Here is a 27,691-nt window from a genome sequence, read left to right as displayed (position 1 = left end):
CAAAGTCGTCAACTCAACAGGTGAAGTAGCTGTAGCATATCCGTTGTCTGTCAATGTAATCGTTGTTGACAGTTGTACATATGCGCACACCTAGGCATTCGGTTAAATGGCAATCACATTTGTGACATTTCATTTCTCAAATTAAATTCCATATCTTTGTCGTTCAATAGGCAAGACTGCACCCGGGGGTCATTGCAGCTGTGATATTCGTTACATTTGCTGCAGTTCTTGCTGCAGTTTTTATCATCAGAAAATACTGCTTTCCCCGCAGGTATTTGTGATATTGATATGGATCATCAATAGAGCTGTGTTGGCCTTTCTATTTTAGATCATTATAGATCTTAATATCATGAAAGACAACATCAAACATGTTGCCTGCCTGGAGGTCCAGTATTCTGGATGTTGGCTGCATGTCAATACGAATGGAGCCTTTTTAAGGATTTATGATTGCCTTCATGAGGTTGTTCATTATGCTCATTTTATGTTATTTCATCAATGAGTAAACTTGCTTATCAGGTGTAGTGCCCAGGGTACTATCATAATGAACTGCTTATGTCATAGTCTCAATAATAAATCATGTAAATGTTAAACAGTGTTTTCTTTTCAGCGAGGCCACATACAGGTACTCAGTGCTGAGGCGGATGGAGGCTGAGGGGTCAGGAGGGACTGAGGAGGATGGGCCCTACACGCTGGGGGAGGACTCTGATGAGGTTGGTGGACCTGGTCCTGTGTCTCTGTCATCCTCCTCGTCACTATAGTGGTGTAGGGGTGAAGTTGCCCCAGGACGCTGATCTTGGGTCAGTTTTGCATTTTCCCTTCCGTTGGTTAAGGTTAAGATTGGGGGAAGAGAAGCTGATCCTAGATTTGCATCTTGGAGAAATATTACCCCTGAGCCACTATAGTCTACTCCAGAACAGCTGTCTTACTCAGGGGATGGAGAAAATTACATTTTAGAGACTACAAAAGTTTTGGCAACACCTAAGTTATACCATAGGCTATATGATAGTAATTTTACCTGCATGGACAGTACTTGGCTGCTAAACATTGGGACATGACAGGCCATTTATTTCATAGGTCTAGCCTACTATATATTTTTTCAGTGCTTGTGGGTGTTTTTGCTGTGATAAGAGATCTAGTTGTGTCTTTCTTCTCTTTTCTCCCCTCCAACAGGATATGTTGGAGTGAATCATCACTCGGATGACACTGCTCTGCGCTCAGGTTAGCTGAGGTCGACTGTGAAGTGTGTGTGTGTGTGTGTGTGTGTGTGTGTGTGTGTGTGTGTGTGTGTGTGTGTGTGTGTGTGTGTGTGTGTGTGTGTGTGTGTGTGTGTGTGTGTGTGTGTGTGTGTGTGTGTGTGTGTGTGCATTCGCTAAGCTGTTACCTCTTCTTCTCCTTGCACCCCTTCCAGTCTACATGCACCCGAAATGGCTGGGCTCTTTTGCATTGACTAGTTACAACAGGGCTATTATCCACTGATGCTGGTTTTAATTCAGGGAATTGTTGTCATGACATGCATACCTTATTCTACACATCTGGACTGTTAATAATATTTTAAAATATACAACCGATACCAATGGCAAGCAGACCAGAAGAACCATTCTTCACAAGTATAGATGCTGTGTCTGCACTGTGTACCGCAATCAAATCTTTCTATTTGTTACTGACCTCTTCAAGCACTGTTTCAGTTGTTGAGTATTGTTGTGTCATCTTTAAGTATTATTCACACATTTAATGTAAAGTATGTGGTACTATGTTAACTTAACACAGCTGCCCAGGTTTTGTCTTTAAGACACAAGCTGTTGTGGTTACGTCCTTTAATTATTATAATTTTTTGTCATTTAGCAGACACTCTTATCCAGAGTGAGTGAGTGCATACGTTTTTCGTTGTTTATTTTCTTCTTTATATTATATAAACATGTTGTATAAATGTATTTCCCCCTGAGCAAAAATGTGTATGTCAATCAATCAAATGTATTTATAAAGCCCTTCTTACATCAGCTGATGTCACAAAGTGCTGTACAGAAACCCAGCCTAAAACCCCAAACAGCAAGCAATGCAGGCGTATAAGCACGTGTTTGCCGTTCTGTGTTTAGTGTTTGCAGTTCTGTTTTGTGTTTGCCCTTCTGCATTTTGAAATTAAATAATGTACAGTACCGCTACTGTGAGTTTCTTCAGTGCTTATAAATAAAGAGACGCTCTGCTCATCTGGCATGAGTGACACGTCATTATCAACCACACCCCCACACCTGTGTATGCTAATCACATAAACCAACAATCCAAAGGGTAAATATGGAATCATGGAAGGGAGCGATTCCAGTAACATTAACGCCATCAGGCCAGTGCATGCCCTCTTGTCCGTTGGCCCATTTCCAATCACACTGCTGTGTTCTACGTTAGGTGTTTGATTTCAACACTAGAGGACAGTAAAGGTATGGCAAAAGTAAATACAACTGCTAAAGCTGCCTTTCTCAGGTCTCATTGTGTTGTATTGTTTGATCAAAGCCAATATCCGTTGTCGTGTCCTCCTCGGTGTGGCCATCTTGTTTATATGGTGGGTGTGGACATATTACCATATCCTGGTTTCACAATGTACCTTACAGGAGTGTTGGCATTTACTCTATACTATAGGCTACAGGATAATCACTCTTGGTTCTCTATTGAGGTTGAACACTGCTGTAGATTTTACAGGATGACGGTGGAAGTGGGGACTGTTGCTTGAGCTATACAGCATGACAGAGGAGAGTACTTCAGGCTGTCAGGAAATACTTCAGGAATCTCTTCTTTCAGTGTAAAGATCTGCCAAAATACCAAGGAATTGTCTTCTAATTGGCTGTTGAGATGAGACCAAGAGGTGAGAGCTCTGTTTTTGCATGGTATGGGAATATTTTGAATAAGTTAAATGTGATTGAGTGTGGAATTTGCATTATCTCACGTATGTGTGGTTGTGTTGCTGTGGTTGTGGTTGCTAGACGTTGTGTATCCTGTTATTTTCCTCATCGTCATCATCGTTATGTGGGGAATCTATACCAACCCACCCTACATCCATCAGAGAGCAAGGGTTATACAACAACATATCTTTGGTAAGATCACTCTTTCTCCATATCTATTTCTGTGTATCTCTTTTGCCCTCTACTTAATCGTTTTCCCCCTCAGTATAATAGCACTGTGTTGTGTTTCTCTTATTTCAGGATCTCAAAGAGCAACTGTGGTCACTGCTGGTAAGTGTTTCAAGCATTTCCATTTCAGCTATTTCCCATCTATCTTAATAGTATCAATCAATCTTCATAGCTGAACGTGCCGAATATTCAATACATGCCAAATGCTGAATACAGTAGAATTTGACCCTTTCTCCTAAGTAAAATATTCTGCGGGAATAATTTATTATGAAGTAAATAGTTGAACTTCAAGTGATACAGACAGTTCAGAAGTGTCTCTTATGATGTCTGAAGTTTTCTCTTTGTCCCTGATACATGTATCAGAACCCTCAGTCGCCTATCATTCAGTAATCTTTAGCTATTCACAGCCTCCTCCCTCACTTCTTGAAAGTAACCCAGTACTCTGTTTCATCAGATCTAGGAGTGTGATAGTGCTGGTTCTAAAGGAGAGAGACGTAGGAGGGGGGTCCTACATATGAATTATGTCTCTCATAATATGATTTTCTTAACTTTGCATTAATTTAAACTTTGTATCACACTTTGTATCATGTGTAACACTTTGAATCACATCTGAAGAGGTTTCTGTCTACACACAGTACCAGTCAAAAGTTAATTTTTTACTATTTTCTACATTGTAGATATATTTTGACTACCTCATGAATCTGGTTGAGAGAATGCCAAGAGTGTGCAAAGCTGTCATCAAGGCAAAGGGTGGCTTCTTTGAAGAATCTCAAATATATTTTGATTTGTTTGCCACTTTTATTTGGTTACTACATGATTCCATATGTGTTATTTCATAGTTTTGATGTCTTCACTATTATTCTACAATGTAGAAAATAGTACAAATAAAGAAAAACCCTGGAACGAGGAGGTGTGTCCAAACTTTTGACTGGTACTGTAGATTGCTTGACTGGTTGTATATGAGACTTATCATAAGGATGTGTGTTACAGCTTGATGAGTATGTTGTTTTCTCTGTTGGTTTGTAAATATATAATTTCAACACATATCTATCTGTGCCTGTATTTGTCAGCTGTGCCCGAAATCTCCCAAACAAAATGCAGCCTTTCCAAAAACTGCCCTATCGACCATTTTGCATTTCAAATCAGGAGTGGAGCAGCGACTGTTGTGGGCCCCAAGATCTGCTTTGATGGTAACATGTACGTGTGTTCTTAACCAATGTACATTCATATTGTTAACAGAAATGGACTTATTAACTAGTGATTAGTGAGCAAGACAGGAATATTTGAATGCAGCCCACCCCTACTTTAAACGTGTCCCAAATTAAACGTGGATATTTTCACCAAACTTTTGCATGACACTTCAGCTATTGCACATGTGATTGCTACTCCAGCTCTCGTGTTTGCAGTCTTGTGACATGTGACTCTCATCTCCGTAGTGTTATGAGTGGTGTGATGAACAACGTGGGGTCAGGCCTGAACCTAGTGCTGGTGAATGGTGAGCTCAGCTTCTCCTAACTTCACCACACATAAGCTGTGATGCACGTAGACACACTGCTATGGAGTGAATGGATTGGATTGTGCAAAAGTGAAATGGCATCAGACATGCCTGACTCGTTATGCAATGTGCATCTCTTGTTTTCATAGGTGAAAATGGGAAGATCGAAAAATTTGACTACTTTGACATGTACTCTGGAGGTAAGGGCAGTTATAAGGATACAACATTCAAAAGGCACTCGCACATCTGAGCTATCTTTGTTGCAGGTGCATGGTAACAATTGAATAAGATACTAGCAAGAGCAGCGTGGGGGTATCACTGCTCTTTATTAAGCTTCGCGTATCGGCCTCAAGGCCTTCGTCAGAGCTTTTTATTAGGATGCAAAAGCGACATGCATTCTATAATCTGATGGAAATGTAAAGATAGAAATGATCTTGTTTTTTCATCTAAACTACAGTTTTGTTTTCTTTTTTTCTTCTACTTTCTCCAAAAAGAATCAAAGGCCATCTTGGACTTCTTAAAGACGATTAAACCCGGAATGATTGTTCTGGTGGCATCTTTTGATGATGCAGCGACAAAGTGGGTTTAAATTAGTGTTGGGCAGTGGGCACCAATATCGATCATTTGATATGATATCGATATATCGTTTGATGTTAATATATGAGCAAGGCATATTGTGATATCGGTTTATCCTTCCTGTTAACCTACACTATAATGTAAAAAAAGCATAAATGGCTGTTCCTGTATGCACAAAACCCTCTCACAGACCTTCTCACAGGCTGTCTACTTAGTATTCGTAGCATGCCTGCTGAGTCATCACTCGGTAGATGGGCCTCCCATTGTATTCAGACTGGGTGGGTAGGTTAGGCTCCCAGAACATTCACACCTGGTCCAATGAGCAAACCGCAAACAGATGTCTGAACTTCCCAGAGCAGAGACAAACCGATATATTGTATCAAGATAAAAATGCAACTGATATAGATTTTCCATATCGGTGCCCATTTCTAGTTTAAATAAATTCAAACATTCATAAATCAATATTCATTTTACATCCTGTTTTCAAATTAGAACAGTCACTCTGATCCTCAACCTCTCCTCAGGATGACTGATGAAATCAGGAACATATTTGCGGGACTGGGAAGCAGCAGTATCAATGATGTCAAATTCAGAGACAGCTGGGTCTTTGCTGGAGGCGCTGGGACAGAACAGAAAAGCCCCTTTGAGAAGGTGAGAGAGCATTTGTAGCATCGACACTGTCTACTACAAATATCAAGATCAATCGATATAAAATCCCTATTCTGTCCAGCAACCTTTTTGCAATACTACTACACAATTGTACTGTCTATACTGTAATAGTATAGACAGTACATACTATATGTATAGTATATACTATAGTACTATAAGCTCTCTCTACTTTTGTAATAAAGCAGATGGTACAGTGGGGCAAAAAAGTATTTAGTCAGCCACCAATTGTGCAAGTTCTCCCACTTAAAAGATGAGAGAGGCCTGTAATTTTCATCATAGGTACACTTCAACTATGACAGACAAAATGAGATTTTTTTTCTCCAGAAAATCACATTGTAGGATTTTTAATGAATTTATTTGCAAATTATGGTGGAAAATAAGTATTTGGTCAATAACAAAAGTTTATCTCAATACTTTGTTATATACCCTTTGTTGGCAATGACAGAGGTCAAACGTTTTCTGTAAGTCCTCACAAGGTTTTCACACACTGTTACTGGTATTTTGGCCCATTCCTCCATGCAGATCTCCTCTAGAGCAGTGATGTTTTGGGGCTGTTGCTGGGAAATACGGACTTTCAACTTCCTCCAAAGATTTTCTATGGGGTTGAGATCTGGAGACTGGCTAGGCCACTCCAGGACCTTGAAATGCTTCTTACGAAGCCACTCCTTCGTTGCCCGGGCAGTGTGTTTGGGATCATTGTCATGCTGAAAGACCCAGCCACGTTTCGTCTTCAATGCCCTTGCTGATGGAAGGAGGTTTTCACTCAAAATCTCACGATACATGGCCCCATTCATTCTTTCCTTTACACGGATCAGTCATCCTGGTCCCTTTGCAGAAAAACAGCCCCAAAGCATGATGTTTCCACCCCCATGCTTCACAGTATGCATGGTGTTCTTTGGATGCAACTCAGCATTCTTTGTCCTCCAAGCACGACGAGTTGAGTTTTTACCAAAAAGTTATATTTTGGTTTCATCTGACCATATGACATTCTCCCAATCTTCTTCTGGATCATCCAAATGCTCTCTAGCAAACTTCAGATGGGCCTGGACATGTACTGGCTTAAGCAGGGGGACACGTCTGGCACTGCAGGATTTGAGTCCCTGGCGGCGTAGTGTGTTACTGATGGTAGGCTTTGTTACTTTGGCCCCAGCTCTCTGCAGGTCATTCACTAGGTCCCCCCGTGTGGTTCTGGGATTTTTGCTCACCGTTCTTGTGATCATTTTGACCCCATGGGGTGAGATCTTGCGTGGAGCCCCAGATCGAGGGAGATTATCAGTGGTCTTGTATGTCTTCCATTTCCTAATAATTGCTCCCACAGTTGATTTCTTCAAACCAAGCTGCTTACCTATTGCAGATTCAGTCTTCCCAGCCTGGTGCAGGTCTACAATTTTGTTTCTGGTGTCCTTTGACAGCTCTTTGGTCTTGGCCATAGTGGAGTTTGGAGTGTGACTGTTTGAGGTTGTGGACAGGTGTCTTTTATACTGATAACAAGTTCAAACAGGTGCCATTAATACAGGTAACGCGTGGAGGACAGAGGAGCCTCTTAAAGAAGAAGTTACAGGTCTGTGAGAGCCAGAAATCTTGCTTGTTTGTAGGTGACCAAATACTTATTTTCCACCATAATTTGCAAATAAATTCATAAAAAATCCTACAATGTGATTTTCTGGATGAGGCCTCTCTCATCTTTTTAATTGGGAGAACTTGCACAATTGGTGGCTGACTAAATACTTTTTTGCCCCACTGTATATAGTGTGACAGGTTCTTTGATGAAACTACAGTGTGATGATTTCCTATCTTCTATTGTTCAGCTGGCTGCCAATGATCAGAAGACCAATGTTTATGGAAACTGGCCAGAGATGGTGGAAATAGCCGGCTGCTTCCCCAGGAAAATCTGACTAGACATCCCATACAGAGATCTCCGAGTATACTGATCTAGAATCATGTCCATCCTGTCCATGTATTGTTATTCATTATTATGTCAAAGGGTAAACAGATCCTGAATCGGCACTCATACTTGGTGATTGACAGATCAAACAAACCACTGTCAGGATCACTCAACAATAAGGAACAACTTCTCTGTTAAGACTGGGCATTCATTGTGTGTTTTTTCATGTCAGATTATTATGGTTACAGAATTTTTTGCAAAATAGAGGAGTTTCAAAGTATGTAAACAATAAAAAAAGTAAGAAATTCGAGAGATGTATTGAATGAGAGATGTTGTTACAAATTAAATAATGAAGCTTGAGCTCCCTCTATGGGATTTTTATTGAACTACAGTTCATGAATTGTACTGTACATTTAGTATTGTCATAATCCCGGGCCTAACTTGAAATGTGCTGTCTTTTGTGTAGCATCATACTTTTCCCTGGAGAAATTACTTATCTCATTCACTTTTGTGTGTTTAGCGTGCTAGCACGGCTATTTTGGAAGGGAGGCACCTCTCATTGGTTGACTAAATAGATGGCATTCCATCTCTACCTAATCCGTGTTGTTGTTGTTTTCCAGGACTCCCTAGCCTGGTTCCAGATCTGTTTGTGCTATAATGTGAATTCCTTGTCACTCATTATCATGCCACACATGAGCATGTTAGGCGTGACAATGAAACAGACTGGCACCCAGGCTAAGGACTCCCTGGATAGCAGTGGCAATTGCTAGTGAGTGGATTACCTAGGTTAAATAGATAAATGAATGGTGTAGTGGCCAGCTAGACCTTCCTTGGCTGCACAGAGCACCAATACGCCCCCCATTACCGTATGCAAACCGGCTGCTCCGTCAACCTCAATTAGCCTAATCTGCCCTGGACCCCCCTTAAGCTTTGGAGAGTGGCGAGTGGGGACCACCGGTTAACCATGAACAGGTGGTCAGGAGTTTTTTTTCTTTGATGTTATTCTTCTTAATTATCTTACCTCTACCTCCTTTTGTCTCTGTTTCTCTCTCTTTCTCACAAACCCCGACCCTCACTCTTCTCTCTCTCTCTCTCCTCAGTTCTCTCCTTTCTCTGCAATCTCTTACCCTCTCAACCAAAATATCAACCGCTCCCTTCTCTTTCCTTCTCAAGCTTCTCCCCACCTAACCCCCTTTCTTACCCCTCTCTCTTTCTCTGGGCTCTCTTCCTCCCCCCACTCCTAAAGAGGCAGACCTCTGTTGCTCTCATTTGTTGACGGGCTTGGTGTGATGAACGGCTGGTGAATCCCCTAGATTTAATGCGCCCTCTCAGAAACTGGTGTCACGCATTAGACGAGGGTTGTCAACTTGTCCTTGGTCCTGGGGGAGTGCATTCCTCCCCGCTCTCCTCTCCTTCACTAGAGACCAGCTCGAGTGAAACTTCAGAACAAGTGAAACTTCAGGAGCTGTACAGACTCACCTACTCTTGCCGAGGATCTCAGCTCATCCTGAGGCCATGGGAGTCACCCACGGAAAGAAAGTAAGTAACTATTATGTTTCCTTCCTCATTTCTTCACTTCTGATTTGACACGACGCTGGACTCTGACAAATCTCAGGTCACATGGTCAGCTTGCAGGGTGCTGCTGCAGGGACATGCATTATGTTAATAAACTGGCAATGTTAAACAACTATTCTAATTAACTTTGATGTGTCTGTAAGCCCAAAAAAGGTCTGAAGGTCTATGTCACTTGCGAGCTAGAAAACCTGAGGCAATTGTTTTTCAATTGTAATTCATGTTTTGAACCTCAACCAGATTGAAAGTTAATGTCTGTCTCTGAATGAACATCTTTCATCGAACTTGTTTCATAGAATAAAGAATTACAGAAATGTTTGGTTTCCCTCTTTGGCCAGAGTTGCTTCACTGGCTATTTACAAACTTGTTAACAGTTCAAATGAGCCGTAGAAACCCACCGAGCACACACTGGATGAATCAATGAAATGACGTTGAACCAATGTGAAGTAAACGTTGAATTGACATCTGTGCCCAGTGGAACCTTCTGAAATATTCTGACAGCGATTGAAAGAGTGACAGTATGTTTTGTGTGACAGTATGTCTCAAGCTTTGTGACAGTATGTTTCAAGCTTTGTAAGTAACCCAAAAGAAGTGTGTGTCTGTGTGAAACAACACGTAGACTAGACCCGGTAAGAGCAGCATGTTTACCACAGAGCGAAGGTCCTGCTGTTGTGTCACAACAATGGTCGACGCACAACATCTTCTCCCAGAGATTAGCCAATAAGTGGCAATACCACCTCATTATCTAAAGAGCATTGAACCAACGGAGATGCCATTACTACAGCTCAACCAGATGTACACACACGTACTCTCCTCGTATTCATTAGCAGGGTTTGGGTCAATTCCCTTTGAACAGTGACGCTATTGCTAAACCTCAACAAGATTAAGATTCACTTAGATGACATCATTTTAGTATTACCTTCACTGAACTCTTACAATACTACTGCTCAACAATATTATAAACTCTTCTCCTGTTAGGGATGGATCCAAATGGACAGAATGGGTACATGGAGGAATATCGGTGAGGGTCATGCTTTTTCAATTTCAGAAAATGGCAAAAAGCACAGGCCTACCCCTTGTTAGCTTAAGATTTTTAAGAAAATAAAACAGATCTGATTATATAAAGTGATCTATAACAGCGCTTTGGTCCGTGATGCTTTGTGCTAGAAACAAGCTGTAAAATACCAGGGAAGACTTGACTCGGTTGCATATGGGGATATCATTCTTTCCTTTCTTTGACATTCAGAGGCTGAGCTACAGACAGCTTCTAGGGAAACACTTCTTGACCTTCTCTCATTGGGTTAAGCCAAGAGTAGACGGCAGTTAAAGCTTACATTTTTCTGCATTTGGCAGTTGAAGCTTACATTTTTGTACATCGGTAGGCCTACTGTCTGGGGTGGAAAGGTAGGCCTAACTTTTGAAAGTACCATGCTCAGATTCCTAATGACGTCTCAGATTGAATTGTTTGCAAACAGGGACAGTTTCTGTGGCAATTTTGATTTGGCATTGGGAAATAGGCCTATGGAAATGAGGGTAAATGGTAAGGATGTTTTGTTTTAATTATTATTTTGGGTATAGGGGATGGTCACTTCTTTTTTTTTTCTTCAAGCGCTCAGGGAGGGTTTAGGTCAAATATATTTTGCTGAAGGGAGGGCCATCCGTTTTCATTTCAGAGGTCCGATTTTCTCCATGTAACATTTTATAATGAATCAAATTCATTCCCTTAGTCAATAGCTGATCATGTTAGTATCTGGGTTGGGCGGTCAATACCATTTCAATTTAGTCATTTGTAGTGGTGGATCAGGACAAAATGACAAAGAAGCTTAAAATACCAGTACACCACTGCCAATAGGTAGACTGGGTTGCTGTGTATAAAGTTAGCCAGCCCCTTCAATATTTAATGAAAACCTATCTGCTTTTGCGACATACATTGTTTTACTTTTCAATTAATGATATATATACCCATTGATTTTTTTTTCTGAGTATGCCTCATGAGCTTACATTCAATTGTCGTACCCCATCAGAACCCAAAATATGAGCGTTAGAGTGTGATTGAAATTGAAAGGCAATGTTCCCGCATTAGCATTTACAGTAAACAAGGCATATTTCGGCTCAATCTGAAATTCCCTTTACGTTTCCAGCACACAATCTGTAACACTTCAGTGATACAGACTGAGTAGAGCCCATAGTCAAAACTATAATGTTGATATCATGGATGGTCAGTCCTTGTACCCATAGCTCTGTCCATAAGTTTTTAGAGTGGTTACATTTCTCCAGCCCCATCTCTCCGCTGTTTACCACATCAGTGGTGGTGAGGCATTATCATTGTTTGAAATGCAGATTTCCTTTCTTTGAACTATTGGTATGCTGGCCTTTGAAGGGGCAAAGATCCTCCAAACTCAGGCCATAAGAGATGCTGTCTGGCTGACCTCCACCCCAGGCAACATATGTACATGTAGACGATTGCAATGAACCACCAGATTATGTTTAGCTTTCATTTAAAACAAAGTTGGACTTGCTTTTAATCTGTTGTAGCAGTATGTCCAGTAGAAGGATTTAATCTGAAATACACTCAGTGGCCAGTTCACGAAAATGGTTTGCTCCTACAGACAGTCACGTGGCCGTGGCTTGCTATATAAAGCAGACAGACAGGCATCAAGGCATTCAGTTACTGTTCGATTGAACGTTAGAATGGGCAAAACGAGTGACTGAAGCGACTTTGAGCGTGGTATGATCATCGGTGCCAGGCACAACGGTTCCAGTACCTCAGAAACGGCCGGCCTTCTGGGCTTTTCACACACTACAGTGTCTAGGGTTTACCGAGAATGGTGCGACAAACAAAAAACATCCAGTCAGCGGCAGTCCTGTGAGCGAAAACAGTTTGTTAATGAGAAGTCGAAGGAGAATGGCAAGAATTGTGCAAGCTAACAGGCGGGCCACTAACAGTAAAGTAACAGTTCAGTACAACAGCGCTGTGCAGAAGGGCATCTCGGAACACAAGTCCTTGTCGTCCTTATCACAGATGGGCTATTGCAGCAGACGACCACACCGGGTTCCACTCCTATCAGCTAAAAACAAGAAGAAGCGGCTCCAATGGGCACGGTATCACCAAACAACGCCTGGTCCGACGAATCCCGATTCATGTTGCGTCATGTTGATGGCAGAGTCGGGATTTGGTGTAAGCAGCATGAGTCCATGGCCACATCCTGCCTGGTGTTAATGGTACAGGCTGGTGGCAGTGGTGTAATGGTGTGGGGAATGTTTTCCTGGCACACGTTAGGTCCCTTGATACCATTTGAGTAATGTTTCCATGCCCTGAAGAATTCAGGCTGTTCTGGAGGCAAATGGGGTTCTGACCCAGTACTAGATGGATTTGCCCTAATAAACTGGCCACTGATTGTATATTGCTCCTCTAAACAAGGCTTCATATTGTATAAAAAAAAAAAATTGTATTGAACATTATTGCCAGTAACTAAGGCCTGTTGTTTGTGGTTTTGTCAGTAATGAGGTGGATGGCAGGCCTCCACAAGGGCCTCTCCTCTCGGTTCACTGGTCATCTGGGTCTGTAGCTGCCCCTTCACGTCACAAGGGCCTCTCCTCTCGGTTCACTGGTCATCTGGGTCTGTAGCTGCCCGTTCACGTCTGGTCTAACACAAACAACAAAGGACCATTGTTGAGCTGATTGTCCATTGGGACATTCAAAATGAGTAGGCTGTGATCACCTTATGAAAGACATCCTCGAAATTAGACCATTCAAAATGTTTGTGAAAAACATGGTATTACTGGGAGAGAGAGAGAGATAGAGGGGGGAAGGAGATGGGGGGAGAGGACGAAGGAGAGAGGGGGGATGGGGGGACGGCTGGGAACGACATTACTGTGATACATGCTACTGTATTCTTTGGTCTGACTGTTTCTCTGACAGTTTCTCATGTGGTTGATTGTGTTGTATCTGTTGACAGAGTGAACACCACCTCCAAATCTCTCCCACCAGAAGTAGAACACCTCTGAAGGGAACAGGTGAGAACAATCTGTTATCCGATTAGAGTAGAAGAAGAATAGATCACTTAACATCTACCTGTATTGTCATTGGACAATGAAGATGTAGGGCAGTTGTCCCAGACACAGATTAAATCTAGTCCTGGACAGAAAAAGCAGGCTCAATGGAGAATCTCCATTGAAAGTCCTTCCTAGTCCGGGACTATACGTAATCTGTGTCCGGGACACCAGCCTGTAGTGTCTGTCTACCATGAGGCGTGTGGAGGTGCTTTGGGATACTGTAAATCCCCAACCATATTGTGATGGGTGTAATTATGTAAATAGGTCCGGCGGTTGGCTTCTAGTGAGGAGATTTAAACAGGGCGGGGCTTGAGCCCCTGGATAATCCAACCTAGAGGGCAAGGCACGGAGCAGAGAGGGGAGAGAGAGAGAGTGGAGGGATCAAAGTCACAAAGCGAAGGGGAGGGGAGGGGAGGGAAGGGAGAGAGGGTAGAGGAGGGAGAGGGAGAGAGGAGAGGAGGAAGAAGAGAGGAGAGGAGGAGGGAAAGAGGAGATGATGTATGGAGAGAGAGGGGGCAGTAGCGAGGCTACAGGACAACCTGAGCGGTCATGTGACTGACTGGCAGCTAGAGGTGTGGCCAGGGCTGGAGGCGGGGCTGAGGTGGAATGGAGACAGAGGTGTTAGGGTAGTGGAGCAGGGAGTGGCTGTGGAGGTAGGCTCCCAGACCCAGCCCAGCTCTGGTCAGACCTCTGGATTCATAGTGCCAGTGATAGCTTTGCTAGCTTACTTATCACTAGCTGGGCCCTGGGCTCCATAGAAGAGATGGATACTAGCAGTGTCATCCCAAACAGAACACCAGGGAGGCAGAGAGAGGGACTGATCAAGTCAGGTAAGGGACCTATAGATAATTTCACAGTGAGAGAAACAACTGCAGAAAGAGTAGCTTTTCATAGGAACTGATTGATGATTGGTGTAAAAAGGGCATCATGGGTTTGTGAGTACATCATTCATTTATACATAAATGAATGAATGATTCGATATTGGGTTGATGGGTGTTGATGATCATGATTCAATCCCTCTGGAAAATCACGGAGGCAAACTTTGTATTTATGCAAACACTTTGTAAATATAGTCCTTGGAGTTTGATAGTGAAATGTATAACCACAACATGTGCACAATTGACCTCGTGCAATAGGACACCTGTTGTTCTATGTAGTTCTGATATGGAGATAGCTAATGCCCTAACATGGTCCTAGATCTGTTTGTGCTGTACAGCCAACTCCTATGATGTTTCCCATTTCTATAACCATAGGAGTTGGCAAGACAGCACAAACAGATCTGGGTCTAGGCTACTAATGGATCACTGTTGCCCATGCCAAGGAATAGAACATAAGCTTAACACACCATAACGGACCTCTCTCCCATAACAAACAGCTGTGGTGCTATAAACAGAACAAAATGACCTGTTTAGCTGATTCTGCTGCTATGATGCAACTGGAGTGTGTCTGGCCAGCAGAAAAGGGACATGATTTTAGTTGTGTAATGCTACTAAGTGATGTAACCTCTGTCATAATTTCTGCTCCTGTCTAATACGAGGCTTACGGACATGTTTTAAAAAACGAGGATGTGAGCACAGGCAAAACATTCAAGTTGACATTGTTTCTGTCCCCCAGCCTCAGCCCACGCTGGCCTGCTGTCGGAACAGGATGGAGCGCAGGGTCAACGTGCAGAGGACCAAGAGCAGGGGAAGTCAGGTGGATCACCACCTCAGCCAGAGAGTCAGGAAGAGGAGGGCAGAGATTTTATCATCCAGACCAAGAAGCGCCTCAACCTGGTCAGCGTCTCCAAGAGCCACCAGGAGCTCCACCGGGAGTTAAGGATGACACACAAGAGGTAGGGCTTGCACAGGGTAACCCAAGTGTGCCCACTGCACATAGCTGCAAGCACGTTTCAACAGTCCTATTTGTTCTCTGTCAGAGGTCCCTGTCTGGAGGTGAAGCCGGAGCTCCAGCGTGTTCTGGAACAGAGGAACTGGGAACAGGGGATGAAACAGAGGAGAGAGGCAGAGGAGGAGAAGAAGAACCGGTCTCCTCTCCAACAGGAACTGCTCAAGAGGCACCAGAGGCTGGGGGAGGTTGGTATGCTTCATGTCAACGTTGGGGAGACTGCCTTCGCGGTAAACGCTGCGCATGTCGGCAAATTTTGACGCGGAGCTTCCACAATACTCTGGCGATTACGGCTTGAATCCAGGCCCTTGCTTTTGCGTCTGTCTGACTTGTCAAAGTTGACATGTTTCGCACTGCACACAGCTTCACTCATGCATTACTAGCTCATTTACATACAATGCTCATTATTAAAATGTATGATGGAGTCAAAGTAGACATGACTTATTCAGTTCCTGCGAACTTTACATACTGTGTCCTGTTGGGTTGAAACTTGTACATACACATAGCATGCAGTCCTATCTACTTCTGTATTCAATGACTGTCAGTGTCCATCTGTTCCCTGCAGCTGGAGAGGGAGCTAAAGGCACAGCAGGAGGGCCTGCAGAGTTCCCCAGAGTTCATCAGAGTTAAAGAGAGCCTGAGACGCACCACCATACTGGATGTGGGAGAGAAGATAGTTTAAAAGGACTGACAGGAAGATGCGTAACGTATGGTTAGAGTGATGTGGGGTTGTTTTAGCATCTACATGAGGTAAGGATAGGATGGTGGGGATACATGACTACATGGAGGTGAAGGAAGACTGTGTGACATTGAGCTATTCGATTGGGTTGACAGTTGTTGGGATAGTATGCTTGGCATAGTTCAGCTGCGTGGGAGTACAGATGGATGCACGCATGGTGCAGGTTGGTACCTGAACATGTCCTCGGCCACACGTCTTCTCCGAAAGAGCCTGCTGCCTGAAGGTAACCACCCCTTGTCCAATTGGCCTTTTGAAGAACATCTTTATTTGTTCCAATTAGGGATCGACTCCCTGCTAGCCTGGTCCCAGATCTGTTTGTTGTCTTGCCAACTCAATATTATCTTCCATGACAACGACCATAGGATCTGGCAATACAGCACAAACAGATCTGGGACGTGGCTGGCCCCTCCCATCCTCTGAGAGACTTGACGTTAGATTAGTCATTTGTCTCTCATGCCAACCACCTCTGACATAGAGAGAGCACCCCTTTAACCAGGGATCTTACTGAGTTACATACAATGAGTGAATGTAACATTTTTAATTTCATGCCTATATAGTGTTCACATTGTGATTGTATTCGTGGAATATGTTGATGTACTGTATCAGTAGATGTATTTGTAAAATAATATTACATTTCCTATTTGTTTATAAGTTTACAGTATTTTTTACCTGTCGTAAATGTTCAGAGTCATTTTATATTATTAGCAGTTTAACAAGTGGTCTAAGACTGTTATTTCTTAAATAATGGTTCCGTCCTGTCTTTCCCTGAGCCTCTCACGCACACATTCTCTATGCAAATCAACAGAACATACATAATTCACCTAGTGACAACAGTGAATAATAATGTTTAACACTTTGGATGACAGTGTCCTTGGAAACGTTTACTTTGTCATAAATAAAAAGGACATTAAACATTAATAAAGTGCATTTTATATTTTATCTGGACACAAGCGTAAGACAGCGTACTGTGTCTGTTGTACCATACGTCCTCTATCCACACTCAGGTACAGTATATACTGCCCCATCAGATGGCAGAATAGAACGCATGTACTGTATTACCGATGGTATTATTATAACATACCATAACCCTCACCGTTCAAGTAAAAAAAAAAAAATGTTTTAATGAAAGTGTAGTCTACCTGTTTGTCGTCTAATTTACGTGATCCTGACTGATTATTTTTTTTTTTTAAATGACAGTAAAATGACAGTACACACAATGCATAGACAAGGAAGTTTAATTTCATTTCCTGCGATCATATCTCCTCCGATGGTACAAATCATTATCTCCTTTCATACATGTTGATCAATAACCCATGATGCATTGCATCCATACATTAGTAGCTCAAAACAGCTTTTACAAAAAAGGATATACAATATATATACTTATATATAATATACACGTGTTTCTTTATGCATTTAAATGTTTGTCATGAGTCAAATAAATCTGTTTATTTTTTGAACAAATCGGAACCAAGGGGAAACAAAACCAAGGAAAGGTTCAACAGAAGGTCTATACGAAACAAATGAACACAGGTTATTAGGTTAACAAAGTCATCAAGAGCAACTACACCAAACATTTAACATGAAGCCCTTCACACATGGTTTGCATATTTTCCACTCTGCAGTCAGTCAGTCACTTATAAAGCCAGAATGATTGCCTTCTATGACTGGCCAACATCTTTTGACCAATTATAACCTCATGAAGTCACTGCTAAGGACCAAACACAGGTCACCATTGGCCTAAACCAGGTCCAACTATAAGGTTTTGGCTAGCAGTACCTCTGATTCAACTAAACAATAAGGATTTGGTATCCAATCTGAACAGCCGTTTGGCATGAACAAAACAGATAATAGGCTTCCCCAGTTGGCTTTCCATTTTATTTTACCTTTATTTAACTAGGCAAGTCAGTTAAGAACAAATTCTTATTTTCAATGACGGCCTAGGAACAGTGGGTTAACTGCCTGTTCAGGGGCAGAACGACAGATTTGTACCTTGTCAGCTCAGGGATTTGAACTTGCAACCTTTCGGTTACTAGTCCAACGCTCTAATATTGTCAGCCATTGTCAGCCATACTGATGTGTTGAAACCGTAATCATATCTAGTAACACTGTACTTTGAGAATTTTAATCAGACTGCATTCTGTCTTGTCATTGCAGTTAGAGAACTGGTTTCTCGTTCCACTCCTAAGCAAACGCTCAAAGTATTTGAAATATTTCAAATAGTATTTTAACTCAAGTCTGTCGTGTTCACTCAACATGTTTTATGTTACAATCAAAACGGTTACACAGTACCAGGGCAAGGGAGGGGTCAGGGACTATTCAGTATGTTGAGACAAACTACAAAACCTTCAGTGGACAAAACAAATAAATAGACTCCCACAACGACTTATAGAACATCCTAGAGTTGTAATTTAAACTAAATCAACATGGTTACCAGGGAAATGGTGCCAGTGTGCCACTGGGGTAGAGATATGACCATCATATGGACAATGCAGAGGTTAAGGTAAAGTTACAGTTCAGACTGTGCTGCACGTACGTGCGTTGTCAACAACAGAACATCTGACTGGTGATTCTCACTTCACATTATATAGTTTTCAGAATTACATTATATATTTTTGGATCAGGACAACAGAGTAGTAATAATAATCATACACGTGTTTTTTTTAAATATTTATATGTGGATCATCATTCATGTAAACATATTATAACCAAGTCATGCAGACGGTAGACCGATACTTCTTTCACAAGAGAGAGGTGCACAGTACAGAGCAGACAGTGAACACACACACTGAGATCCCTCCCACCACGAAGGATAGGGGTGTAAAATCGGCGGCACGTTTAAATGATCATAACATTTAGGGACCTTTGCGGCTAGAGGTGTCATGCATACAACTGACTTGATTCCTTATCAAGTGGAGTTTATTTGCAAACTACTCCTAACTGAAATGGTCTCAACATCAAACCATGTGCCCCAACTCGCATGTTAAGTGGGTGTGGTTACTATGGACATGCTCATTGGCTGAGAGGGTGTATAGGATTAATCTGATAGGCTATGCAGTCCGTTTGTTGTCATAGGGATCTCAGTGTGAACCTCTGGTAACAGAACAGCCATAAGATTTTTATTTATTTTTTTAAGTCTCCCTTTTATATCCACACATTTCACATTTTATCATCCAACCGAAGCATGCAGATGCCTCGAACCAGAAGCGCTTTTTACGACCCCAGTCTGAACCAGAATACAGAGTCAATCCAGAGTCCTGCAGTCAACTCACTCATAAACTCTGAAGTGTTTCTCATGGGGATGGAAGCATCAAAACTGAAACAAACACAGGTAAGATACGGATGACTCATGATCCAAATGGAACAATCGAAGAAGAAAAATAAACATTACAATGGAAAGAAGAAAGTAGTAGTGGTTTGAATGTTGATGATGAACTGGTATTGGCTTCAGTGATATGGAAACAAATGGTCTTTCGTGCCTGGAAACTCTGCCTGAATGGTTGTGTCCCTCTAGTGGACACAGCATGTCATAACATCACTCTGCATTCATGGCCAGACTGGGCCGGCTCTGGGTGGCTCCATAGAAACATACGTATCCCCATGGCGACAGGGGGGCGGGGTCTGTGGCTACTCAGACGCGACTTGCTGGCCTGCAGCAGTAGGTGCAACTCCTCAGACTGTCCCGGTCGGCACTGCCTTCTGCACTCCCGCGCCTCTGCGACACTGGAGAGGAGAGGAGAGCTTGATGACAGGGACAGTACTCCACAGTGCTGTACTAGAGTCACAGGAGGTTGGTGGCACCTTCATTGGGGAGGACGGGCCTGTGGTAATGACTGGAGTGGAATCAGTGGAATGGTATCAAATACATTAAACACATGGTTTCCAGGTGTTTGATGCCATTCCATTTGCTCTGTGCCAGCCATTATTATGAACCTTTCTTCCCTCAGCAGCCTCCTGTGACTAGAGTACTGTACTACTAGAGTACCAATAGAGTACTGTACACAACACTGTACTTGCTCAGAGGCTCCACAGTACTGGCGGCTATGTGAGATTTTTAATTTTTTAATTTTTATTTCACCTTTATTTAACCAGGTAGGCCAGTTGAGAACAAGTTCTCATTTACACCTGCGACCTGGCCAAGATAAAGCAAAGCAGTGCGACACAAACAACAACACAGAGTTATACATAAACAAACGTACAGTCAATAACACAATAGAAAAAATCGATATACAGTGTGTGCAAATGAGGTAAGATAAGGGAGGTAAGGCAATAAATAGGCCATAGTGGCGAAGTAATTACAATTTAGCAAACACCGGAGTGATAGATGTGCAGAAGATGAATGTGCAAGTAGAGATACTGGGGTGCAAAGGAGCAAAAAAATATATATAACAATATGGGGATGAGGTAGTTGGATGGGCTATTTACAGATGGGCTATGTACAGGTGCAATGATCTGTGAGCTGCTCTGACAGCTGATGCTTAAAGTTAGTGAGGGAGATATGAGTCTCCAGCTTCAGTGATATTTTCAATTCATTCCAGTCATTGGCAGCAGAGAACTGGAAGGAAAGGCGGCCAAAGGAGGAATTGGCTTTGTGGGTGACCAGTGAAATAAACCTGCTGGAGCGCGTGCTACAGGTGGGTGCTGCAATGGTGACCAGTGAGCTGAGATAAGGCGTGGCTTTACCTAGCAAAGGCTTAATGTGAGTCTGGAAGGAGAGTTTACAGTCTAACCAGACACCTAGGTATTTGTAGTTGTCCACATATTCTAAGTCATAACCGTCCAGAGTAGTGATGCTGGACGGGCGAGCAGGTGCGGGCAGCGATTGGTTGAAGAGCATGCATTTAGTTTTACTTGCATTTAAGAGAAGTTGGGAGGCCACGGAAGGAGAGTTGTATGGCATTGAAGCTCGTCTGGAGGTTAGTTAACACAATGTCCAAAGAAGGGCCAGACGTATACAGAATGGTGTCGTCTGCGTAGAGGTGGATCACCAGCAGCAAGAGCGACATCATTGATGTCTACAGAGAAGAGAGTCGACCCGAGAATTGAACCCTGTGGCACCCCATAGAGACTGCCAGAGGTCCGGACAACAGGCCCTCCAATTTGACACACTGAACTCTGTCTGAGAAGTAGTTGGTGAACCAGAAGAGGCAGTCATTTGAGAAACCAAGGCTGTTGAGTCTGCCGATAAGAATGTGGTGATTGACAGAGTCGAAAGCCTTGGCCAGGTCGATGAATATGGCTGCACAGCATTGTCTTTTATCGATGGCGGTTATGATATCGTTTAAGACCTTGAGCGTGGCTGAGGTGCACCCATGACCAGCTCGGAAACCAGATTGCATAGCGGAGAAGGTACGGTGGGATTCGAAATGGTCAGTGATCTGTTTCTTAACTTGGCTCTCGAAGACCTTAGAAAGGCAGGGTAGGATAGATATAGGTCTGTAACAGTTTGGTTCTAGAGTGTTTCCACCTTTGAAGAGGGGGAAGATCGCGACAGCTTTCCAATATTTGGGAATCTCAGACGATACGAAAGAGAGGTTGAACAGGCTAGTAATACGGGTTGCAACAATTGCGGCGGATCATTTTAGAAAGAGAGGGTCCAGATTGTCTAGCCCGGCTGATTTGTAGGGGTCCAGATTATGCAACTCTTTCAGAACATCAGCTATCTGGATTTTGCTGAAGGAGAGATGGGGGAGGCTTGGACAAGTTGCTGTGGGGGGTGCAGGGCTGTTGACCGGGGTAGTGGTAGCCAGGTGGAAAGCATGGCCAGCCGTAGAAAAATGCTTATTGAAATTCTCAATTATCGTGGATTTATCGGTGGTGACACTGTTTCCTAGCCTCAGTGCAGTGGGCAGCTGGGAGAAGGTGCTCTTATTCTCCATTGACTTTAGTGTCCCAGAACTTTTTGGACTTTGTGCTACAGGGTGCAAATTTCTGTTTGAAAAAGCTAGTCTTTGCTTTCCTAACTGCCTGTGTATATTGGTTCCTAACTTCCCTAACAAGTTTCATATCGCGGGGGCTATTCGATGCCAATGCAGTATGCCACAGGATGTTTTTGTGCTGGTCAAGGGCAGTCAGGTCTGGAGTGAACCAAGGGCTATATCAGTACCTGTTTTTTTGTGTTTTTTTGTTGTTGAATGGGGCATGCTTATTTAAGATGGTGAGGAAAGCACTTTTAAAGAATAACCAGGCATCCTCTACTGACGGAATGAGGTCAATTTAGAGGTGTATTTAGAGGGCAGTTTGGTCAGGATGATATCTATGAGGGTGCCCATGGTTACAGATTTGGGGTTGTACCTGGTAGGTTCATTGATAATTTGTGTGAGATTGAGGGCATCTAGCTTAGATTGTAGGAAGGCTGGGGTGTTAAGCATGTCCCAGTTTAGGTCACCTATCAGTACGAGCTCTGAAGATAGATGGGGGGCAATCAATTCACATATGGTGTCCAAGGTACAGCTGTGGGCTGAGGGGGGTCTATAACAAGCGGCAACAGTGAGAGACTTGTTTCTGGAAAGGTGGATTTTTTAGAAGCTCGAATTGTTTGGGTACAGACCTGGATAGTAAGACAGAACTCTGCAGGCTATCTCTGCAGTAGATTGCAACTCCGCCCCCTTTGGCAGTTCTATCTTGTCGGAAAATGTTATAGTTAGCGATGGAAAATTCTGGATTTTTGGTGGCCTTCCTAAGCCAGGATTCAGACACGTCTAGGACATCCGAGTTGGCGGAGTGTGCTAAAGCAGTGAATAAAACAAACTTAGGGAGGAGGCTTCTCATGTTAACATGCATGAAACAAAGGTTTTTATGGTTACAGAAGTCAACAAACGAGCACCTGCGGAATGGGAGTGGAGCTAGGCGCTGCAAGGCCTGGATTAAACTCTACATCACCAGAAGAACAGAGGAGGAGTAGGATAAGGGTACGGCTAAAGGCTATAAGAACTGGTCGTCTAGTGCGTTCAGAACAGAGAGTAAAAGGAGCAGGTTTCTGGGCACGGAAGAATAGATTCAAATAGATAGAATAGATAGAAAGAGTGAGAGTCTGAGTGAGAGAGAGAGGTGTCTGGCTGAGTGGGGGACAGGCTCAGTGTTTGTCTCACTTACAGCTCTCCTCCTCTACCCCCGGTCCCTCTTCTTCCTCCTCCTCCTCGTCCTCCTCCTGCAGCAGGAGTGCTTGGGCGTGACAGGGGCTGGTGGGGGTGATCTGGCTGGGGCCCTCTAGGCTGGTACCCAGCTGCAGTCTCCGCATGTGTCTCACCACCGCTGTGGCGTTGAACGCTTGCTATATGGGGGGAAAGGGAGGGGAAAGGGGGGAGATGGGAGAGGGGGAAAGAGAGAAAAGGATAGAGCAAAAGAAAGGGGAGAGAGAAGAGAGATAGAGGAGAAAGGGGGGATGGAAGAGAAGAGGAAGGGGGTTGGGAGAGAGACAATGGGAAGGGGTTGAGAGAGAGAGAGAGAGAGAGAGAAAGAGAGAGAGAGAGAGATATTTGAAATGTCTTTATTCTTTTGGAACTTCTGTGAGTGTAATGTTTACTGTTCATTTTTATTTTTTATTTCACTTTTGTTTATTATCTACTTCACTTGCATTGGCAATATTAACATATGTTTCCCAATGCCAATAAAGCCCTTAAATGGAATTGAAATTGAATTGAGAGAGAGCTGAAGGTGAGAAATGCACAGTGATTTATCCAACCACCATAAAAAACGTAGGAACCATATAAATTAGAGAGAGGACAGAGAGAGATAAACTAATAAAAAGAGTAAGAACATGAGAGTTATCAAAGCTGTGATTTTGAGCCACTGACCTTCCATTTACTTTTAGCAAAGTTCTTCTTGATCTGAGCACTGACAGACTCATGGATGTTTTTATCAAGAGCTGTGTCTCCACAGATCCTGAAAACCAGAAAAGAGAGAGATGAGAGCAGGGTGGGGCAAGCTGTCTGAAGTTTGGGTTGTGGGACGTAGGCATCGTAGCCTGGTTAAACCAGCCTGAACGCCAGAATGCATTGAAGGGCTTGAAGTGTCTCTCTAAGGTCTTAGAACACATTCAGAGACGACGCTGCCGCATTATTGGAACTCCCTACTGCTCACTCCCATGCAGACAGGATGTAGCCCTACTGCTCACTCCCATGCAGACAGGATGCAGCCCTACAACTCACTCCCATGCAGACAGGATGTAGCCCTACTGCTCACTCCCATGCAGACAGGATGAGGCCCTACAACTCACTCCCATGCAGACAGGATGTAGCCCTACAACTCACTCCCATGCAGACAGGATGGAGCCCTACAACTCACTCCCATGCAGACAGGATGTAGCCCTACAACTCACTCCCATGCAGACAGGATGTAGCCCTACAACTCACTCCCATGCAGACAGGATGAAGCCCTACAACTCACTCCCATGCACACAGGATGTAGCCCTACAACTCACTCCCATGCAGACAGGATGTAGCCCTACAACTCACTCCCATGCAGACAGGATGTAGCCCTACAACTCACTCCCATGCAGACGGGATGAAGCCCTACAACTCACTCCCATGCAGACAGGATGGAGCCCTACAACTCACTCCCATGCAGACAGGATGGAGCCCTACAACTCACTCCCATGCAGACGGGATGTAGCCCTACAACTCACTCCCATGCAGACGGGATGAAGCCCTACAACTCCCTCCCATGCAGATGGGATGTAGCCCTACAACTCACTCCCATGCAGACGGGATGAAGCCCTACAACTCCCTCCCATGCAGACGGGATGGAGCCCTACAACTCACTCCCATGCAGACAGGATGAAGCCCTACAACTCACTCCCATGCAGACGGGATGAAGCCCTACAACTCACTCCCATGCAGACGGGATGAAGCCCTACAACTCACTCCCATGCAGACGGGATGAAGCCCTACAACTCACTCCCATGCAGACGGGATGAAGCCCTACAACTCACTCCCATGCAGACGGGATGAAGCCCTACAACTCACACCCATGCAGACAGGATGAAGCCCTACAACTCACTCCCATGCAAACGGGATGAAGCCCTACAACTCACACCCATGCAGACGGGATGAAGCCCTACAACTCACTCCCATGCAGACGGGATGAAGCCCTACAACTCACACCCATGCAGACAGGATGAAGCCCTACAACTCACTCCCATGCAAACGGGATGAAGCCCTACAACTCACACCCATGCAGACGGGATGAAGCCCTACAACTCACTCCCATGCAGACAGGATGAAGCCCTACAACTCACTCCCATGCAGACAGGATGAAGCCCTACAACTCACTCCCATGCAGACAGGATGAAGCCCTACAACTCACTCCCATGCAGACGGGATGAAGCCCTACAACTCACTCCCATGCAGACGGAATGAAGCCCAATTTGAAATGGTTTATACTTTTACTTTTGATACTTAAGTATATTTTTGCACTTACATTTACTTTTGATACTTAAGTATATTTAAAACCAAATACTTTTACTCAAGTAATAATTTAGTGGGTGACTCACTTTTACTTGAGTCATTTTCTATTAAGGTATCTTTACTTTTACTCAAGTATGAGAATTGGGTACTTTTTCCACCACTGAGTCTACTGCACAAGTTTCTAACCCCTACTGTACACAGCAACAACCAGAGTTCTTTCTTGCCAAGAGCTCTCAAACTATGCAAATGTATTGCTATATCACTAAAGACATTGATATGCATATTTATTGATTTGGTGGTATGCCATTTTGTTGTTTATGACTTATCACTTATTGATGATGTACTGTTCATAGAGTTAGGCTTATTATATATTTTACTTGTGTTTAATTTTCTTATTGTTGTACGACATCGCATTTTATGTAAAGGTAACTGCCAAAATAAAGGAAACATCTAAATAAATGAGGGATACAAGGCATATTGAAAGCAGGTGCTTCTACACAGATGTGGTTACTGAGTTAATTAAGGAATTAACATCCCATCAACAAAACACCAAATTATGAAATTTCTCGTGGAAGAATAGTGTCGCATCCTCATAGAGTTCCAGACACTTGTAGAACCCATGTCAAGGCGCATTGAAGCTGGTCTGGCGGCTCGTGGTGGCCCAACCCCCTATTAAGACACTTTATTTTGGTGTTTCCTTTATTTTGGCAGATACCTGTATGTTTCTGCATATGAACCAAGATGTTCAGATAAACCTCAACCTAAGCTGAGGTTATGGTGTACCGGAATGTGTAAATGAAGTTAGATTTAGGGTTGGAGTCAGGGTTGAACCAGGATGTGGACATGAAGCTAGGGTTAGGGTTGCGGTCAGGGTCAGGGTTAAACCAGGATGTGGACATGAAGCTAGGGTTAGGGTTGCGGTCAGGGTCAGGGTTAAACCAGGATGTGGACATGAAGCTAGGGTTAGGGTTGCGGTCAGGGTCAGGGTTAAACCAGGATGTGGACATGAAGCTAGGGTTAGGGTTGCGGTCAGGGTCAGGGTTAAACCAGGATGTGGACATGAAGCTAGGGTTAGGGTTGCGATCAGGGTTATGGTTGAACTAGGATGTGGAAATGAAGCTAGGGTTAGGGTTGGGGTTGGAGCTAGGGTTGTGGTTGGGGCTAGGGTTGTGGTTGGGGCTAGGGTTGTGGTTGTGGTTGGGGCTAGGGTTGTGGTTGGTGCTAGGGTTGTGGCTAGGGTTGTGGTTGGGGAAAGCTTGTAGTACCAGGGGTGTTGAAGTGCTTGATCAGTGGTATATCTCTTCATGAAGTCTTTCTCCATCAGGTGACAGATAAAGTCTTTAGCTGGAATTAATCAAAACAGTTTCAAATCATTACTGAACATTCACATTGTTGATTCCTTACCAATTTACATCTCCAGATACACTACATGACCAAAAGTATGTGGACACCTGCTCGTCAAACATCTCATTCCAAGTCATGGGCATTAATATGGAGTTGGCCCCATCTTTGCTGCTATAACATCCTTCACAGTTATGGTGCTGATGTTGCTTCTAGAGGCAGTTTGGAACACGGTAGTGAGTGTTGCAACCAAGGACAGATGATATTTATGTACTAAATGCTTCAGCACTCGGCGGTCCCGTTCTGTGAGCTTGTGTGGCCAACCACTTCGCGTTGTTGCTCCTAGACGTTTCCACTTCACAATAACAACACTTACACTACAGTTGACCGGGGCAGCTCTAGCAGGGCAGAAATTTGACAAGCTGACTTGTTGGAAAGGTGGCATCCTATGACGGCATCACGTTGAAAGTCACTAAGCTCTTCAGTATGGGCCATTCTACTGCCCATGTTTGTTTATGGAGATTACGAGGCTGTGTGCTTTATACACCTGTCAGCAACGGGTGTGGCTGAAATAGCCGATACCATTCATTTGAAGGGGTGTCCACATACTTGTGTATGGTACAGTACAATCAATGGCTTACAAATCCACACAAAGTAGACATGGTATTCATTCACAGTTCAATGTAATCTATGTCTTTGAAACGAGTGCAGATCATTGAAAAAGGATTCATGCTTTTATTGTGTTTTTTGTGTGATCCTCTGACTTTTTTTCTATTATCAAAAAAAAGTAAAAAGTGTGTTTAAGATACCTGAATCGGAGATGTCATCCCAGTAAGGAGAGTCAAACTCATACTCTGCCTTCAGTATCTGCTCAAACAGCTTAGCATCGTTCTCGTCGTAAAACGGAGGGTAGCCACACAACCTGAAAGAGTTCATATGACATGAGGG

General features: G+C 43.5%; 3 protein-coding genes across 4 annotated transcripts in view; 2 read left to right on the top strand and 1 right to left on the bottom strand.

Annotated features, from left to right (window-relative positions):
* The first annotated feature begins 2,578 nt into the window (after positions 1-2,578).
* LOC139562965 (protein FAM3C) lies at positions 2,579-8,051 on the top strand. Its single transcript, XM_071381173.1, has 9 exons — positions 2,579-2,851; positions 2,970-3,080; positions 3,189-3,218; positions 4,187-4,313; positions 4,553-4,611; positions 4,761-4,811; positions 5,106-5,190; positions 5,712-5,838; positions 7,665-8,051. The coding sequence occupies exons 1-9, from the start codon at positions 2,839-2,841 to the stop codon at positions 7,749-7,751; spliced, it is 690 nt and encodes a 229-aa protein (XP_071237274.1). The 5' UTR covers positions 2,579-2,838; the 3' UTR covers positions 7,752-8,051.
* Positions 8,052-8,233: 182 nt separating this feature from the next.
* Positions 8,234-16,917, top strand: LOC139562969 (actin-associated protein FAM107A). Its single transcript, XM_071381188.1, has 5 exons — positions 8,234-9,280; positions 13,273-13,330; positions 14,984-15,203; positions 15,288-15,444; positions 15,822-16,917. The coding sequence occupies exons 1-5, from the start codon at positions 9,257-9,259 to the stop codon at positions 15,936-15,938; spliced, it is 576 nt and encodes a 191-aa protein (XP_071237289.1). The 5' UTR covers positions 8,234-9,256; the 3' UTR covers positions 15,939-16,917.
* A 295-nt stretch (positions 16,918-17,212) lies between these two features.
* Positions 17,213-27,691, bottom strand: part of camk1a (calcium/calmodulin-dependent protein kinase Ia) — a 55,275-nt gene continuing 44,796 nt past the window's right edge. Inside the window, exons 8-12 of one of the 2 annotated variants that reach the window (XM_071381154.1) lie at positions 27,553-27,665; positions 26,668-26,746; positions 23,792-23,879; positions 23,091-23,268; positions 17,213-19,718 (exon numbers count right to left, since the gene is read on the bottom strand). In XM_071381154.1, the coding sequence (XP_071237255.1) occupies positions 19,627-19,718; positions 23,091-23,268; positions 23,792-23,879; positions 26,668-26,746; positions 27,553-27,665 (550 nt within the window). In that variant the 3' untranslated portion in view covers positions 17,213-19,626. The other variant, XM_071381161.1, reaches the window with a different exon arrangement.

The sequence above is a fragment of the Salvelinus alpinus genome, chromosome 2, assembly GCF_045679555.1.
Source record: "Salvelinus alpinus chromosome 2, SLU_Salpinus.1, whole genome shotgun sequence".
NCBI classification, from domain to species: Eukaryota; Metazoa; Chordata; class Actinopteri; order Salmoniformes; family Salmonidae; genus Salvelinus; species Salvelinus alpinus.
Note: the sequence above shows the minus strand (reverse complement) of the source record. Positions and strands in the feature narration are given on the sequence as shown.